Source organism: Bombyx mandarina, chromosome A1 (genome assembly GCF_030267445.1).
Source record: "Bombyx mandarina strain Sakado chromosome A1, ASM3026744v2".
Taxonomy (NCBI): domain Eukaryota; kingdom Metazoa; phylum Arthropoda; class Insecta; order Lepidoptera; family Bombycidae; genus Bombyx; species Bombyx mandarina.
The window spans coordinates 11482558-11500317 of record NC_143234.1 but is presented as its reverse complement, the minus strand read 5'-3'; the positions used below and the strand labels follow the sequence as shown (position 1 = coordinate 11500317).

At 37.4% G+C, this 17760-nt stretch overlaps 2 protein-coding genes across 2 annotated transcripts; both read left to right on the top strand.

The window, feature by feature from the left end:
* The first annotated feature begins 3384 nt into the window (after window positions 1–3384).
* LOC114240145 (carboxypeptidase B) lies at window positions 3385–8009 on the top strand. Its single transcript, XM_028170591.2, has 6 exons — window positions 3385–3505; window positions 4128–4337; window positions 5475–5580; window positions 6182–6301; window positions 6386–6574; window positions 7282–8009. The coding sequence occupies exons 1-6, from the start codon at window positions 3435–3437 to the stop codon at window positions 7873–7875; spliced, it is 1290 nt and encodes a 429-aa protein (XP_028026392.2). The 5' UTR covers window positions 3385–3434; the 3' UTR covers window positions 7876–8009.
* A 4407-nt stretch (window positions 8010–12416) lies between these two features.
* On the top strand, window positions 12417–17467 carry LOC114240086 (carboxypeptidase B). The gene is made up of 6 exons (XM_028170517.2): window positions 12417–12526; window positions 13962–14171; window positions 14563–14668; window positions 15664–15786; window positions 16174–16362; window positions 16770–17467. Exons 1-6 carry the CDS (start codon window positions 12417–12419, stop codon window positions 17364–17366), a joined length of 1335 nt encoding a protein of 444 aa, XP_028026318.2. The 3' UTR covers window positions 17367–17467.
* The last annotated feature ends 293 nt before the right edge of the window (window positions 17468–17760 follow it).

Here is a 17760-nt window from a genome sequence, read left to right as displayed (position 1 = left end):
CGCCGAAAATATTATTTCAAATGTTTTGAAGTCATAATCTAAGCTTATGTTTCAAATGTTTTTAGATACTTGTCATTGAATTCAGCGGTTTTGACCCTTTAATGTAAGCCGTCCTAATGTCAGCTAATTTAAAAATTTGAAAGCAAGGGGGTGCAGAGAAAAAAATTTAGTATATTGTTCGCATTAATTAATGTCTAAAAAAATTGTGGCTTAGTCAAATAGTTTGGTACCAATACTACGTGTCTATAATTGGTTCCAATGCACAATCTGCGCAACGGGAAGGACTTGTCTTTTTCCAAAATTTCGACATTTTTTTTATTGTTTTGTGCAGTCTAGCCATCAGATGGGAAGTGGTTACCGCTGTCCATGGACATCAGCAATGCCAGCAGAGCTAACCCACTACTTAGCTATTCATGTCATTATTCATACTCGGGACTCGGAAGAGGCGACCGAAGAAGACATGGATGGAATGTGTGAATGACGATATAAGAGAGAGAGGAGTGAGTGTTATGATGACGGCTGATAGAAGAGAATGCAAGACAAAAGTTAGCTGTGCCGTACTATTGGGATAAGGTGGAGAAAAAAAAGAAGATCGCTGATGGTAAATAATCTAATCCGTTTACTAAGTCTTCTAATTGTTTCTTGCGGAACTTCGCGGTGACTACGGCGAAATGTTATAAATATATAACGCTATGAAACAATTCGCACGCCATCTATCGTGTTTTATGGTACTGCAACAAAAACCTCAACAAAAGCTAAAATTTTCAATTAAATTCGACAAGCAATTTCAAGTACATCATTAAAGATTAATTTTCAATTGATATATAAATGAATGACTAGATGGCGTTGTTATGAAATATTTACCGTTCACACGTCGAAGGACGTTGAAATGGTTCTTTGATGGTTTTACTGGTGGTAAGACCTCTTGTGAGTCCGCACGGGTAGGTACCACCGCTCCGCCTATTTCTGCCGTGAAGCAGTAATGCGTTTCGGTTTGAAGGGCGGGGCAGCCGTTGTAACTATATGAGACCTTAGAACTTATATCTCAGGGTGGGTGGCGCATTTACGTTGTAGATGTCTATGGGCTCCAGTAACCACTTAACAGCAAGTGGGCTGTGAGATCGTCCACCCATCTAAGCAATAAAAAAAAAATTTATTTAATTTTTTTTTCCTACTTATTCTAGTGACTTAAAGTGAGTGGATGAGCTCTCAGGACTCTAGCCTGACGAATTTGCTAACACTAGCCTTAGCAAGAGCATTGCTTCGGAGAACCTATCACCGGATCGGAAACGTGACCCACTGAAAACCCGGTGAGAAACTCAGTGAACCTCAGTGTCTGAGGAAAAAAAAAAAAGATACTCGCTGAATAATAAAGATTAGGGGAGATTAAGTGAGACGAGTCAGTCGCAATGATCGTTCTATCTCTTTCTTGTGTTTAAATAGATACTTTCCAGCCCTATCACCTCGCGTTGGAGGCACACGCGACAGTTAAGGGTGTCACCAAAAAAAGTGCAGCAACCTTCAGCTAAATATTTATATAGCTATATATAAAAATGAATTGCTGTTTGTTAGTCTCGCTAAAACTCGAGAACGGCTGGACCGATTTGGCTAATTTTTGGTCTTGAATTATTTCTGCTAGTCCAGAGAATGCTAGAAAATATGAAAATGCTCGTAATTTAATAAAAATAACAATTTTGTTGTTATTTTGATGTGTTCCCCGTTTTTTTAAATTTTAATTGAGAATTCGAACTCACGTCTCAAGGTGACAGCGTTCTCTTTGTTATTCTTTTGGGTAATCAATTAACACCATACAAGCTGTATGCTCGTATTAGTAAACTAGTGTAATAAAAAAACGCTTCATTGTGTTCTCCAATGATGCTTTTTTTTATTGCTTAGATGGATGGACGAGCTCACAGCCCACCTGATGTTAAGTGGTTACTGGAGCCTATAGACATCTACAACGTAAATGCGCCATCCACCTCGAGATATAAGTTCTAAGGTCTCAGTATAGTTACAACGGCTACCCCACCCTTCGAACCGAAACGCATTACTGCCTCACGGCGGAAATAGGCGGGGTGGTGGTACCTACCCTTGCGGACTCCCAAGAGGTCCTACCACCAGTGATTACGCAAATTATAATTTTGCGGGTTTGATTTTTATTACACGATGTTATTCCTTCACCGTGGAAGTAAATTGTGAACATTTGTTGAGTACGTATTTCATTAGAAAAATTGGTACCCGCCTGCGGGATTCGAACACCGGTGCATCGCTCAACACGAATGCACCGGACGTCTTATCCTTTCGGCCACGACGACTTCAAACAGACTAATATTGCTTACGTACTAATATTGCTTACGTACTAATATTTGTTTAATTCATTAGCGAAAAGAACTTTTGCAATCAAATACTTTTCAAATTTAATTGATATTAGTTTTATCGACGCCCGACAACAATCGCATCATCGAGATATGGAAGCTGATAAAAATGTATCGAAAGGGTTCTGCAAGGGAATAAAAAAAAGGATTGTGTGGTTTTATGAAACCACGGTAAAAGTGAAACTTTTTTTCATATTATAGACATTTAACTCTGACAAACAACATTTACATTAAACACTGACAAAAATAAACAAAATAGCGTGGAGCACTGGCACAAATGAATAATAGTGTATACACTACACGGTCAGCTGCTGCGAACTATAGGCACCGCCATATTGGCCTCAGCTGCTCTGACGGGTGCCTTTCACTTTATCCCTACTCCGCGGCCGACCGTCACGCGACATGCAACACACAGACGAAAAAGTTTGGGACGATGTAATAAAAGTTTCACTTTCACGTTCACTGCAAGTGTAACACTACACACATCACCCTTCTATGTACAGTTACCTATATATATAAAATGCCAGTACAGTTATCTATATATATAAAAGAAAGTCGTGTTAGTTACACTATTTATAACTCAAGAAGGGCTGAACTGATTTGGCTTAAAATTGGTGGAGAGGTAACTTAGAACCAGGAGAAGGACATAGAATACTTTTTATCACGTTCCCGTGGGACGTGACATAAAACGTGGTATAACAAAACACAACTGACATCTGAATCATTAAAATACTAGCTTCTTTAGTTTACATTAATTATCCAAATAAAAAATTTACCTTAATAAAATCAAAAGTCTGCTTTTTGCCTCTAAGGCGGAACAAAGTTCGCCGGGTCAGCTAGTTTGTTACTAAAATTGTGTTATATTTTTACGTGCAAATCACTCAAGCTACGGAACTTCCGTCGGAGTCGCGCAGTTCACACTTATTCGTAAATTTTTAATTAATATTCTTTTATCATTGAGATAAAAGTCATTAAGGACATCAATAATAATTAATAAATAGACCCGGTAGTAAAGTATTCGTTAAACGTGATCCGGGCAGGCGTGATTCCGCCGCCATCATGAAACAATTCAGCCTGATCTTATGCGTCGTGTTTCATTTCGCTTTTGCGAAACACGAATTATATGATGGGTGAGGTTAAATATAGTGTATACTGTTAAAATCGGCGCAATTAAATATCGTGCGATTACCGACAATTGATCTGTCCGTCTAATATTGAACGATACGATGTAATATCCATCAATAAAGTTTCGATTGTCTGTACTTTGTCATCATATTTTTACGATAACGTAACTTAAGATAGTATCGAATATCCTGTCAATTTCCCCTCTAATATAATATTATTATGTTTGTTCCGTTCCGCCCAGTCGGGTGGCTGAGCTCACGGGCTCAACTTAAGAGAGTTTACAAACACTAGCCCTAGCAGTGCTTCGCTGAATCTACCACCGGATCGGAATCGCGACCCACTGAAAAGATCCGGCGAGAAACTCAGTGGGCCTATATAATGTGTCTATAATTTAATCTTTTTCTTTAGGTATTTTATTTTTTTCTTCATCCTTTTGTCTTTTGTCTTTGTAGGCAGACGAGCATACGGTCCACTTGATGATAAGTAGTACCAGTCGCTCTTAGGCACAGCAATTCTAGCAAAACTGTAAATTCTTTGAAGTTAATTTTTAGTTATTCATAAACACAGAGACAAATGACTATAGCTTTTTTTAATTAGATAATTATTGAAAAAAATATCTATTCGCAGCCATAGTCTTTACCAAGTCAACGTGGAATTCGTCGAGCAAACCCAACTTCTTGAAGAGATTCAGACCAGATACAACCTGGATGTCTGGATATACGCCTACCCTGGTAGACCGGGACAGATCCTCGTTCCAGGTCACCTGAAGGAACAATTCCAAGAAGAGCTTGCTGCTGCGGGAATTACTTATTCTTTGGAAGTGGAGAACATTAAAGAGTGAGTTACGTTGAAGTTAAACTTTTGAATGGGAACTTTTCGAGCGCGTCGATAATTAAAAGAAAAGAGCTTTGTAGCCGCGTAGAATTAGTTATGACACAATTAGCAGCTTTTGTTTCAAAACTAGTTATGTAAGGGTGAAATCTGTTTCCTTCTTCTAAAATTCTGCATTCGTTCATAGTACCACCGATATCGTATTTTCTACGACTCCTCCACAATTTTACAAAGATATAACTCTCTTATATGCTTTGAGCCCTCATATATTTTTACTGTCTCCTTTTTGTGCAGAAGAGTTTTATGTTTGAATTTAAGTCTTAAAGCATTCACGTTAGTTCTGTTTTTCGGTTTCTGTTTAATACCAGAAAAGTCGTGTTTATGACTTAATCAACTTAATTTTTTTGCTAATAAATCAATCAATTCAAATAATAAGTTGATTAAGCCGAGTAAAGTTTTGGGGGTAAAGTTTTCAATGAGTATATTGAGTTTTCAATATTATATACGCAATATGTAGAAGCTGAAATTGTTCAAGTATTTGACTAGTTTGGGCAGAGCTTGTTGTTGGGTAAAATAATTTAAAGGAGAGCTTGAAAGGGGATTTAGCTGGACTGGGCAATGTTTGGCAAACAACGAAGAGTCTTATCCACCCCATTCCACAGTGCTTGAATACAAAAGATTTCAAACTTACTGGTGATAATTGGACTCTTACAGTGCTGCTAGTTTATTATTTTATGGTCGCTCAAAGTCCTATGGAATGAGCATTGTTTGGATTTTCTCTGAATTTCTCGGAATATAGTAATTTGACAGAGAACTAAAGTCATGTACATAGTTCATAGAGTTCGCAAACTTAATGGTAGTAGATTAGACAAATATGTAGAACCGACGATCGCTGGAGCTGATGGCTTCTTGAGTGAAGGCCACGCACCGACAAATTTAGTGGGGGGCGTTCCCTGGCCAGGTGGAAAGATAATTTACGAATGATCGACTAAAGGAAATCAATGAGAGAGTCGAAAACTGGTCTCGGTGGTGTAGCTTAGACCTATATCCAATAGTGGCCAACTGTGGGCATAGACGTGTAAAACTTAGATGTGTAAAACTGATTAAGGAAGATTTATATTAAGTCAAGATCTTATCTTCCAGGAAATTAGACTTAGAAGATTCATTGTTAGAAGCTGCTGCTGCACGTAGCAATAGATCCAGATCTCTCCCCGGATTGTCCTTCGACGTTATCCACAGATATGCAGTGGTGAGTAGGTTTTTATATGAATGGCAATACGCTGATTGAAAATCATTTAAAATATTTTTGTAACGTTTTTGGGACGAAGTTCCTTATGGGACGATGCGAAGGGGTACCCTAACCGGGAAAAACGTCCGTAACGTAAGATTTTATGTTTGTTACCTCATAACTTTTGACTAGGTGAATCGATTTTGATGATTTTTTTGTTATTAGAAATCTGACGCTTTCAGTATGGTCTCATTTTAATTTAGTTCAGTTCTGCTAATGGTATCCATGAGAAAACCATATAAGCCTTCAATTTGCATTAAGCACGTGCGTGACAAATAACTCAATAACTCAATATCACGCCAACCGATTTCGATGATTATTATTTTTAGTGTATATTAATTTGTTTTGGAATATCTTTTTTTTATCAATAATAAAATCATAATAAACATGTATACCCGAATAATTATTTTCTTTATACCTCGAATAGAACTTAAAATTAATATTTTTATAATAAGGAACTTCGTTCCTATCCGGTGTCCTACGACACCACACATCTTTTTTTTATTTTATAGAGTAGAGTGTAGAGAGTAATAGTTTAGTAATGTCCGTTAAATGATCGCAGGTCGACCGGTATCTTGTGGATTTGGCCAACACCTATCCCAATGTTCGCGTCTTCTCAGCAGGCAGGAGTGTTGAAGGCAGAGATATTAAATACATTACGATTTCCACGACCAATTTTCAGGTTAGTTAAATTAGATATATAACAAAATGGTTATAATAATGTTATTTATAATTCGAATTTAATTTGCTTATAAAATACTTTTAGGACACCAGAAAACCGGTAGTGATGCTCCAGTCTCTTCTGCACGCCAGAGAATGGGTAACTCTTCCAGCAACGCTCTATGCCATAGAGAAGTTGGTTATCGACGTCACTGAAGGGGATCTAGTTAATGATATTGACTGGATCATCTTGCCGATCGCCAACCCTGATGGATACGAACATTCCCATACTAGTGTAAGTTGTTCTTTATGATCGAGATAATAATGAAGTTAGTGACTCTAAACATCGATTTCTCTTTCGTCCCAACTAGTAGTTAATGCTAATCATAAATAGAATAATATTTTTCGTTGCCTGTACACTAATTCGTACAGGAGTCTGTAATAAATAAATAGTAGTTAAAAAAAACTAACAAAATACGCTTTTGTAGAAAATCCATCTAAAAAATAGAAAATATAATAAATTTTAATAAATTTGTTACAGAGTAGTTATAAATATTTTATGAACATATATGAGTATGAGTGCCTTTCAGGATATTATCAAAATAACCTTTCTACTCATATCTGTTCATAAAATATTTGTAACTACTGATACCGTGCACCCCACGCTTTTTTTACAATAAAATCATTTTTTCTTACACTATTTTAATTTAAAAATATTAAAATTTATTTTCTATTTTTTAGTTGGATTTTCTATAAAAGCCTATTTATTAGTTTTTTAAACTGTTATTTATTTTTCATTTTAATTTCAATTTTTTTTTTAACATTGACTTGTCATCGGTCTTTGATAAGTATACCAAACTTCGAGTTTATCCGACGTTTTGAAGTGGGTCAAAATCATGTTCAAAGATTCCGTTACAAACATGCATACACGTCTGAAGCTAATAGAAACGCATTAAAAAGGAATTGATTATCGAAAGTAATTTTATTACATTTCTTTTATAGGCACGCTTCTGGCGCAAAAACCGCGCCCGCAACTCCTTTTGCATGGGGGTCGATTTGAATCGTAACTTTGACATATTCTGGGGAACCGCGTCCAGCACCAACCCCTGCTCTGATACCTTCCATGGGCGCCGTGCTTTCTCCGAACCTGAGTCCGCCATCGTCCGTGACATTCTGCATGCGCACAGGAACAGATTGGAGTTGTATATTGACATCCACAGTTTCGGCAGCATGGTCTTATATGGTTACGGCAACAGACAGCTTCCTCCTAATGCGTTGGCCGTCAATTATCTCGGAGTACAAATGGCCCAGGCTATCGATGCTGTGAAATGGCCTCGGAATAGAAACTACATTGTCGGCAATGTTGCTATGATTCTTTACATGGCTTCCGGTGGGTCAAGCGACTACGCCATGACCACTGGCGTTCCATTCAGCTACACGTTTGAATTGCCCTCATACAGAGGAATCACGAGTACAGTACAAGGATTCCTGGTCGAGCCCGACTTCATTCTCCAGGCTGGCTTCGAGACCTGGGAAGCCATCAAAGTTGGAGCCAGATTCGCTGCGAGAAACTTCAACAGACGCGCTGGACAATAAGTAAACTTCATAGAAAATACTTAATTTGTGTTTCAATTATTTATATTGAATCATTACAATAATCTGTTTTCCTTATATTCCCATAATTCGGGAACAAACACATATGACGATGATGTTTTGAGTTGAGAATAAAGAAACATAAATGGTTATAGTTTTTCTTCGTTTTTTTAAAGTCGTTGAAATAATAAAAATTACTTTAGAGGTTAAACAATCGTTTCATTTATTTCTTTATATTAATTATTTATATTATTAAAAAAATCTAAAATAGTGGACAAATTACGTTGGTAATTAAATCAATTATTTAGGTATACCAATACTTAGAACTCTGTAACTATACTGAGAACTTAGAACTTATATCTCAAGTGGCGTATTTACGTTATAGATGTCTATGGGCTCCGGTAACCACTTAACACCAGGTGGGCTGTGAAACCGTCCACCCATCTAGACAATTAAAAAAAAAAAGTGTTCCGCTATCGTAATTCTGTGGGCATAGTGGCATCAGGTTAGCTACAGTAGACCGCGGCTTGGCTGTGCCCCTGTGTGTTCGGTATGCTCAACTATTTTTTTATTTTCAAGACTAATTACTACTTGGAAACATTTTTGTTTTGTCATATCTATTATTTACAGCTTTCGACATAATATACCACCCTTTGTGGGACACCCTGTATATATATGGTTTATAACCTATACCCAAACGATGCATCTCGTTGTAGAGTTACAGAAAACTGCGCGCTTCTCAAAAAAAAGTATAATTACGAATAAATCTATTTATATAACAATGAATTGCTGCTCGCTAAAACTCGAGAACGGCTGGACCGATTTAGCTAATTTCGGTCTCTAACTATTTGTGGAAGTCCAGGGAAGGTTTAAAAGGTAGATAAATATGAAAATGCTCGGAATTAAATAAAAAAAACAATTTTCTTTTTCCTTTGATGTGTCCCCCGTCGGACGGATTCCTTTTGTTTGTTTTAAGTTTATTTTATACAAAAGTTTAGGTATTTTATTTATTTATTGATATTCTCAAAGTTGGACATTGTGTAAGCCGTACTTTAGTCAGACAAAAAGTTGAATGTCACTTTTATATAATGCTTTGAGAAGTTTAGCTTATTGCTTTAGTTATTGCATAAAAGGATGAAAGGAAAGGAGTGAATACCGAAATTTAAGCCAAAGGTCCGGTACCTCGGGTGTGACATTGATCGCGCGTTGAGCATGGCGGCGCACGCTAACCGAAGTATCGGATCGGCGAGCGCAGCCAGGTGCATGTTGCGGCCGGTGTTGGCATCCGGGCTCCCGACCAGGATTAAGCTCGCCATTTACTAGACATACGTCTGTTCCCGCCTCACATACGTTGCTGCGGCCTGGTACCAGCTGTTGTTTCTGTCTCAGCGATCTAAGCTGCAGGCCCAGCAGAATCTTGTCTTCCGTAATATCGTCGGGGCCGGGCGGTACGTCAGAAATGACGTTATCGTCGGTAGGTGTAAAGTCGCTCAGGCAGTTCGTGATTAGGCTCACCCGTAACATGTACGAACGAGCCGAAAACGGCCCCCATGAGCATCTCCACAACATTGCCCGGCTGCACGCCAGACCACCTGATTGAAAGGCGTTGCCGCGGAAGCTTTTGGTACCCCCGACGATGTTTCGGAGTTAAATATCCTTATCGACTGTGAGGCCGGAGAGGAGCTATGAGAGTCCCCCTTGGGGCTGGGTTTCACCAGCCTCTTCCCACATGCCTCTAGTCTGTCTGACGGGTGCTCCCTCAGGGGTCCGCACTCCAGTAGGGAGCGTCAGTCTTCCCTCCATTTAAAAGAGGGTGTTACATTGCCTCACTTAGGGGCCAGACGCTATGCTGCAGCAAAAAAAAAACGGTGTCCACTTAGCACCAGGACAGACGTTACTTCGTTTACCTATACACTATACAGTAACTACAGTAACTATTCAAGATTCAGATTTCAGTTGTATCATATCCTTCCTTACCTTCCGTCTCCTTCGCCTGATCTCATTTCTGAGACTGATTCGGTATCTCAGACGTTTCCAATAATCAGATATGAATTATGATATTTTAGTTTACTCAAAGTAAAGTATGATTCTTAAGGCTAATCACCTATATGTTGTAATATTATATCAAAACCACATTGTACCATTAAAACATAACATTTTCTTTGGCTTTTACAACCCGTAGTCATACTAGTAATTAAAAATTTTGTTACAGTACCTAGTCATAGTAGAACAAAAACATATTTGACAAATGCCTGAATCTCGCCAGCGACATTATCAAGATAAACTTACAGAAATAAAAGTTTCGAAAAACACCATTTGAACCGTCTGTCTACAGAGCAATTTTACTGAGGAATTATTCGAGATGATCCCCTCTTCTCCTTTTTATCATCGCACCTCCCGCCATCGGAGCAGAGTTCGTGCATATTATCTGGAACCGCTGCGTTCATCGACAGTGCGTTTCCAAATATCTTTTTTGCCACGTACCATCCGGCTTTGGAATGAGCTCCCCTCCATGGTGTTTTCCGAGCGCTATGACATGTCCTTCTTCAAACAAGGCTTGCGGAGAGTACTTTATGGTAGGCAGTGGTTTGGCTCTCCTGACATTGATGAAGTCCATGGGCGACCGTAACCACTCATCGTCAGGTGGGCCGTATGCTCGTCTGCCTACAAAGGCAATAAAAAAAAAAACTTGTACTGTGGAAGATCTCCCCATTATCGGTATCTCCCAAAACGAATTATACCTTTTTATTTCACGTTTATTACATAAAAAATAATAATGATATAATTTATTGCTAAATGCGAAAAAAAATTTTAAAAGTAATTTGAACTATATCATTAATATATATGTCAGCACACGTCAGGGATGGCTGAGCGGTAGGTTCCGTCATCACTCGTATTTGGTTGAACTCAGTTTATAAAAAGTAAATAAACCTTTTGAATAATAATTATTGAAACTCAACACACACAACTTTCACAATGACAGGATAAACCGACAGTTTCGTTGCACATACCGACAGACCGACTGACTGACTGACTGTCAGAGACTCACTGACTGAGACGGACGGAATGACTGTCTGTCACGGAATGCCACGACTCTGTCCACGTACCGCCATTTTATTCTGTGGCGTTACGGAGTCTACCCTTAATTTTGTGATATTTATCAAAACAACATTTCATCATTTAAAATAATAATCAAAACCACCGTCTTAATATTACTAAAAGTCGTTATCCACGACATATATAAGTAATTATCGAGAGGTTCGTATTTACGATTCATGATTTACATGATTTTAGTTTACTCAAAGTAAAGTAGGAAAAAAAGGCTTATATCACTTATAAAATATGTTGTAATATTATATCAGAACCACATTGTACCATTAAACGGGTATTTACGACCCGTCGTCATAATTAAAAATGTAATTAAAAATTTTCGTAGGTTGCAGTACCTAGTCATAGTAGAACAAAAACATATTTGACAAATGCCTGAATCTCGCCAGCGACATTATCAAGATAAACTTACAGAAATAAAAGTTTCGAAAAACAACATTTGAACCGTCTGTCTACAGAGCAATTTTACTTGTACTGTGGAAGATCTCCCCATTATCACTATCTCACAAAACGACTTGTACCTTTTAATTTCACGTTTATTACATAAAAAAATTTTTTATGATATATTATAATTTATTGCTAAATGCGAGAAAAATTTTTAAAAGTTATTTTAACTATATAATTAAAAATATATATGTAATTAAAACACAGGTTCGTATTTACGATTCATGATTTACGCATACCCTTATCCTTTTACGAAGGTATTGATATATTTCTAGAAGCAATACTATCAAGCCCTCCCAATTCGTGCTATTTATTTAGTAATAAGTTAATATAATAATATATCGTTGATCTATGCACATATACTCAAATTTAGTTACGTTTTTATTCATTGGAATTTGACGTATAATAATTTAATACTTTTTTCTCTAAAATAAATGGTTTCAGTATTTACTAGATTTTTTTTTATTGCATAGTTTTGTGGACGATCATATACATCTACAATCTGTTTTCATAAACGGACTGTCTGTCTGTTTGATTGATAAATTTGATTTCGTTTCCTCTACATTATATTATTACTTGGGATGAACCGAAATACCGATATATGTACCATCTTTTGATATATTTATTGACATTAATAGATTTTATGAAATTCTTTGAGTATTTCATGTCACATTGCTGCAGTGCTTGTAATGTTGCTGATGTCCAATAGCCACAATTATCACCTTTTATCAGGCGGACTAGATCTTTAGTTTTATCGCGATATAACGGTAAAACTCCATATTGAAAATGTATCTTAGATAACAAAAATAATTAAATATCACTAATTAGTTTTAAAAAACGCAATCAAACTTATCATGGTGATGTAGTAATGAAACAATAGAAATTGCCTAATTATATCATGAAAATTAAAATACATCAGTTATTAAATCCCTTTATCGTATGATAATATCCTCAAGGCTATGTTTATTAACTAATAAATAGATTGAAAATGTATGTATTTCGTAAACGCGATTAGAAAAGGTCTGACTATAATGAGAGGTTTCGGTTTGATTTTGTGTCTAATATTTAATTACGTATTTGCGAAGCACGAATTTTATGAAGGGTAAGATTTTTATTGAGTGACATTCATTGCTACTTTTAAATCACGCTTCAAAGCCTTCTTACTGGTGGCAGGACCTCTTGTGAATTCGCACGGGTAGGTATCACCGCCCTGCCTATTTCTGCCGTGAAGCAGTAATGCGTTTCGGTTTAATTATTTGCCAATAATGGCGGTTTGCGCCCTTAATTATATGTTAGACACATCACTTTTATAGCAATTTACTTACAAACTTACAACAAACATTATAAATCAACAGTTATGGTCTATTAAAATATAAATAATTATTTTAATATAAAATATAAAGAACAAATCGGCAAAGGGTAAAAGTAAAAACCCATTTTTAATTATGCAATCTCTTAAAATGTTTATCATAATATACTTAGTCTGGCCATAAATACTGTTACAATTAAAAATAAACAAAATATTACATTTGAATTTGGAATTTGTTATTTTTATATGATTGCTCATTGAGTTTCCTCATTTTGGCGCCAATACATTGTACAATATTTTGCGATATTAAAATGGAGTGGGGTGATAAAGAGAACCGAATCGCTGTGATTACCTTAGGACTTGCAGCCTATAAGAGACGTACTGGTAATTTCTTAACTGATAATTTAAAAGAGAATAGGATGGTAAAATCGAAACAACTACTGAAGCGGTACGCAAAGGGAGGTCATAGAAAAGTATTGTTTACGGATGAGAAAATTTTTACAATTGAGCAACATTTTAACAAACAAGATGACCGTATTTATGCTCAAAGCTCTAAGGAAGCTTCCCAATTAGTCGACAGAGTGCAACGTGGGCACTATCCGACTTCAGTGATGGTTTGGTGGGATATTAGCTATGAAGGATTGACTGAGCCATACTTTTGTGAAAAAGGTATCAAAACATCGGCACAAGTATATCAAGATACCATTCTTGAGAAGGTAGTGAAGCCCCTTAACAACACCATGTTCAATAATCAAGAATGGTCCTTCCAGCAAGACTCGGTGCCATGTCATAAAGCTTGGTCTACGCAGTCTTGGTTGGAAACGAACATTTCGGACTTCATCACAGCTGAAGACTGGCAGCCGTCGTCTAGTCCCGATTTTAATCCGCTGGATTATGATTTATGGTCAGTTTTAGAGAGTACGGCTTGCTCTAAACACCATGATAATTTGGAGTCCCTAAAACAATCTGTACGATTGGCAGTGAAAAATCTTCCCATGAAAAGAGTGCGTACTTCTATTGATAACTGGCCTCAACGTTTAAAGGACTGTATTGCAGCCAATGGAGACCACTTCGAATAAGCTTTTTATACTTTAAATTGTTTTATATTTATGTATTAAACTAACACACTGTAAAAGTAATAAATGTTATTTGCAATATATATTTTGTTTATTTTTAATTGTAATAGTATTTATGGCCAGACTAAGTACAATAAAGTGTTTTTCAACAGTCATGGCCTGTACCAAGTGGACGTGAGTTTTGTGGAACAAACTCAGTACCTCCATGAATTGCAATCCAAATATGCTATCGATGTTTGGATTTACGCACATCCAGGGAGGCAAGGGCAGATTCTCGTTCCTGATTACCTGAAAGAAAAGTTCGAAGAAGAACTTAAAGTTGCTGGAATTGGATACACATTACTAGTAGAAAATATCAAGGAGTAAGTCTTTGTATGATTAATTCGTAAGTTTTACCTTTTTGTAAGTATGGATATCAATCAGTCTCTATAGTTTTTTAATTTTTTTTATTGCTTAGATGGTTGGACGAGCTCACAGCCCACCTGGTGTTAAGTGGTTACTGGAGCCCATAGACATCTACAACGTAAATGCGCCACCCAGCTTGAGATATAAGTTCTAAGGTCTCAGTGTAGTTACAACGGCTGCCCCACCCTTCAAACCGAAACGCATTACTGCTTCTCAGCAGAAAATAGGCAGGGTTGTGGTATCTACCCGTGCGGACTCACAAGAGGCCTTACCATCAGTAAAAAAGGAATCCCGCTACTGCAGAGTCGACTGTGTGGGATTTGTTCCGTATTTTGTTTTTTATTACAGGAAATTGGACTTGGAAGATTCTTTGTTAGAAGCTGCTGCAGCTAGAACCAATAGGTCCAAGTCTAGTCCTGGATTGTCGTTTGATGTTATCCACAGATATGACGTGGTAACTAGAGAACTTTTATTTGGGTTGACGATAGGAGAGTAAAAACTTTGACTCGGTTGTGCAGTAGTTAGCGCACCGACCGATTTTTTTTTGTTCTTTTTTTTTTTCTTGCTCCGGCCGTCGTGATTTCATTTCCTAGATTAGGCAAACATTGTGGGATGATCAAGTTTGTTTAGTCTTTGTCTTGATGTATCCATAGCACCGGGAATCCTAACTTAGGTCGGATGAGCATGCGTAATTTGTTAAAAAAATTAACAAACCATTATAATTGCGCGGACCATGGGACTAAAGATCAGGGTGGAGAATTAGTCCCGATATTGTCACAATGATTCTATAATGTAATGTTGATAAACTATAATTATTAAAAAATATTTGGATCACATGTCTAAATGCCAAAAGTGTTAGTCACTATTCCACCATATTTAATCAGTCTCTTTTAAAACTTTATGTTCGTACCGGCTCCCATGTTGCGTTTCAACAAGAATAAGCAGAAACCAGCGAGCAAAAGAATACATTATCCAAGTATCTAATCGTGCTTCTTGAGCATATTTTTACTTATTTATTTTTTATTGCGTAGATGGGTGGACGAGCTCATAGCCCAACTGGTGTTAAGTGATTACCGGAGCCTATAGACATCTACAACGTAAATGTCGCCATCCACCTTGAGATATGAGCGCTAAGGTGTCAGTATAGTTTCAACGGCTGCCCCACTCTTCAAGCCGAAACGTATTACTACTTCACGGCAGAACAAGGCAGGGTGGTACCTACCCGCGCGCACTCACAAGAGGTCCTACCACCAGTAAAGCATCTGTGGTGCTATTAAATTGACTTAATATCACTCATGTATATTCATTGAACGATACTGCTCATCCAATTTTCAAGAAGTTAACTCAATTCAATCTCCTATGAGTAAAACTGGAATAATAATTGCTGAACGTGATTACTGGCTCTTGTTAACACAGCTTCGAAAATAACGCAGTTTACTTTATGACCAGGTTGATCAGTACCTAGTGGACTTGGCCAATAGCTACCCTGAAATTGTCACCGTTGTTTCGGCTGGGAAAAGCGTCGAAGGCAGGGATATCAAGTACCTAAAAATTTCCACAACAAATTTTCAGGTTAGTCAATGTTTTAATGAGCTACCTTCGCATACGAATGTATAGATTCGGTTAGTCTTTAACTTTCTCGATTCTCACCAATACATTTTTGCCAGTTAGGCCAGTTAGGGCCACGCCTATTTTTGGTTTTTCTTAAAAATGAATTAAAAATTTATCTTGATTAAAAATTTCATTTTATCGCCCCAGGAGAAACAAGTTTGAAAAGTTGATCGTTTGCGGAAAAGTTTGCCTGGATGTGTGGATGTGTTAGTTTCTTAATATTTTTAACCTTATTTGTCTATTTATTTATCAATTTATCATACATAACAGCCATATAATATAATATTTTATGAATCTAATTTAACTTTAAACTTAAACTCTCAACTTGTTTAACTCGAATAATTTCAGGACACTAGGAAACCAGTGGTGATGCTCCAATCTCTTCTTCACGCGAGAGAATGGGTGACCCTTCCAGGAACACTTTACGCTATCGAGAAACTGGTGATCGATGTAACTGAGAGCGACCTTCTCCAAGATATTGACTGGATCATCCTGCCCATTGCCAACCCTGACGGATACGAAATCTCTCATACAGAAGTAAGTTATTTTTCGTTTTTGTGTCAAGTAATTGATACTGCGACTTGAATCACACATTTTGCTTTCCATTGGATGAAATTACCTAGAGATACAAAAATACCACTTGATGATAGCATTTTTTTTATTGCTTAGATGGGTGGACGAGCTCACACCCCCTGGTGTTAAGTGGTTGCTGGAGCCCATAGACGTCTACGACGTAAATGCGCCACCCACCTTGAGATATAAGTTCTAAGGTCTCAGTATAGTTACAACAGCTGCCCCATCCTTCAAACCGAAACGCATTACTGCTTCACGGCTATTTTTGCTATTTTTGCTAGTGAAGCAGTAATGCGTTTCGTGGCATATATGTAATTAATGACCTGACCCTTAGTGGCATATATGTAATTAATAATAAAATTCCATTTTAGTTTCGATTCTGGCGCAAAAATCGCGCCCCTCACGCTTGTATGGGCGGCGTCGACCTTAATCGCAATTTCGATGTCTTCTGGGGAATATGGTCCAGCTCGAATCCTTGTGCCGAGGATTACCGTGGGCCGTATGCTTTCTCCGAACCAGAGACCGCGATAATCCGTGATATTCTACACGAATATAGAAACCGCTTGGAAGTCTACATTGATCTCCACAGTTTTGGCAGCATGATCTTATTTGGCTATGGTAACGGTCAGCTTGCGCCTAATGCGCTGACGCTCAATTTCCTTGGAGTCCAGATGGCACAGGCCATTGATGCTGTCAAATGGCCCCAGAATAGAAATTACATTGTGGGTCATATTCCGTCAATCCTTTACAGGGCTTCTGGTGTGTCTAGCGACTACGCTACTAGTGTGGGTATACCATTAAGCTATACATATGAACTGCCATCCTACAGGGGTATTGTCGGTACATTACAAGGCTTTCTGGTGGAGCCTGAATTTATTGCTCAAGCTGGATTCGAGACATGGCAAGGTATCAAAGTGGCAGCTCGATTTGCTGTAAGGAATTTCAGAAGCCGTACTACTGAAAAGTAGATTATTTATTGATTTTGTTTCCATCATACACGAGCCGTGGATATTCACAAATCATAATAATATTTCTTGTACATGTTTATGAAATTTTAGTTAAGTCGGTTTCCTCGTTTACTTGCATTGAAACAAATATAAATAGTCATTTAAATAAAGTAATCCTTTCCGGCAATGGCTTTGTTTTTATCGACAAACTCTGAAAATAAACGACCCCAACACTAAATAGAATATGGCGAACGCGGATAGAATATTTTGAATTGGAAATTGATCCTGCACAGCGTTCGAACTTCCACTAAGAATGAGACGGGAAGATTCCAATTAGAATCTTCAAGTTTACATGCGCGGATTCACTGCGAAATCTTCCTAATAATTATGCTAATTTTTAACGCAAACGAATATT

Coding starts and splice junctions, on each gene's coding strand:
- LOC114240145 (XM_028170591.2), top strand. CDS start 3,435: ATGAAACAATTCAGCCTGATCTTATGCGTCGTGTTTCATTTCGCTTTT. Junction 4,338..5,474: donor GAAGTGGAGAACATTAAAGA/GTGAGTTACGTT, acceptor CTTATCTTCCAG/GAAATTAGACTTAGAAGATT. Junction 5,581..6,181: donor TTATCCACAGATATGCAGTG/GTGAGTAGGTTT, acceptor AAATGATCGCAG/GTCGACCGGTATCTTGTGGA.
- LOC114240086 (XM_028170517.2), top strand. CDS start 12,417: ATGTATTTCGTAAACGCGATTAGAAAAGGTCTGACTATAATGAGAGGT. Junction 12,527..13,961: donor AAGCACGAATTTTATGAAGG/GTAAGATTTTTA, acceptor GTTTTTCAACAG/TCATGGCCTGTACCAAGTGG. Junction 16,363..16,769: donor ACGAAATCTCTCATACAGAA/GTAAGTTATTTT, acceptor ATTCCATTTTAG/TTTCGATTCTGGCGCAAAAA.